Raw genomic sequence first — 1,452 nt, forward strand, 5'->3', positions numbered from 1 at the left:
TACGACCCTCCACAGTTCCATCCCCTCACAACATATAGGTGGTAACGAATTAATCAATTCAATCGAATATGGTTGCCAAATTATTTGTAAATAAGGATAAAATATTAATGGTAGTTTTCATAAATGATAACAAAATCACAATTTAACTAGACTTTCATATCAAAATAGGAAATAAATTATGACTAAGCATGTCAAATTTATATCTATAATAACATATGTTCTTCCCCCCTTTTCTATTTCTTTGGTTTGCCAACCACCTGCACAAAAAATTAAGCTAATGTTAGTACCAAATTTATGTTAATAAAAGTAATTCAAAATGAGTCTTACTATTACCTGGTAGCATATGGAAGATGAAGTCGTGTGTGTGGGGGTTATCATAAGCTAGAAATGGAAACCTATCTCATGTCCACATGACAAGTAAAGCAGCTAATCCACCTAAACCATGCCGATCAATGTTGGTGGCCATACACAACTCTCTATACAATACTCCCAATACTGCAGACCCCAACTATATTCACCAGTAATATCAAAGTCCTCTAGTAGAGGTAAGTACCTCATTGACACTCTACTACTGGAGTGATCGTTTAATATAAAACCCCTAATTAACCGCAACATGTAAGCCCTAACAAACCGGGTGATCTGTAAAGGATTCTGTGCATGCATCGCAACATGGGTAAAATGTTGGTCTAACCAACTCATCTTTAAGAAGCTACCAACAAAAGCATCACGTGATGGTCTAATCCCGAGACTCTCCTCAACAATATCAGCATAATTACCTCCAATAGGTGCTATCATAGGTCTTCCATCAATCTGTAACCCTAACAACACGAATATATCTTGCAAAGTGATCGTACACTCGCCTTGAGGCAAGTGAAAAGTGTGTGTCTCTAGGCTCCATCTCTCTACTAATGCAATGATCAACGGGAGGTCTAATGGGAATTGATATACGCGAGCAATCCTAGTAAATCTCGCAATCTCCAAATGTGGAAGGATCTCTTGTGGAACACCATCCAAACCAGTTGGAATAAACTGACTCTTCCTAACCTTCAAAATGAGATGTTTCCGACCATCCCAAATATGTTCAGACACGTGAACATTCTGTAAGCACAATAATGAAGGATTCTCTGGTCCTAGATGAATAATCCTATTCTGTCCTAAAGATGAAGTCATCTTCAGGAAAACATGGTCAAAAATTAAAATTTAAACATTAATTATACAACAAAATTAATAACATTGTCTCCTAAATAATATCAATTTCAATTATTCACACTCAATTTAAAAAAAAAATTGTAAATAAAGTTTCTATTTACATATATTTTAACATTTCTCAATTAATTGTATTTTTTTACATTAAATATCTAAATCAAATCTTAGTCCTAAATATATGAATGACCTTTATAAATGAAATTTATTTTTTCCTTCTATTTTACCATAACTAATTATTTTAAGTTT

General features: G+C 33.7%; 1 protein-coding gene across 1 annotated transcript; it reads right to left on the reverse strand.

Annotated features, from left to right (window-relative positions):
- Positions 1–435: 435 nt before the first annotated feature.
- Positions 436–1,170, reverse strand: LOC113871563 (protein MAIN-LIKE 2-like). The gene has a single exon (XM_027508654.1). It carries the CDS (start codon positions 1,168–1,170, stop codon positions 436–438), a length of 735 nt encoding a protein of 244 aa, XP_027364455.1.
- Positions 1,171–1,452: the final 282 nt, after the last annotated feature.

This window comes from Abrus precatorius, unplaced genomic scaffold (assembly GCF_003935025.1).
Source record: "Abrus precatorius isolate BTA unplaced genomic scaffold, Abrus_2018 Scaffold7, whole genome shotgun sequence".
NCBI classification, from domain to species: Eukaryota; Viridiplantae; Streptophyta; class Magnoliopsida; order Fabales; family Fabaceae; genus Abrus; species Abrus precatorius.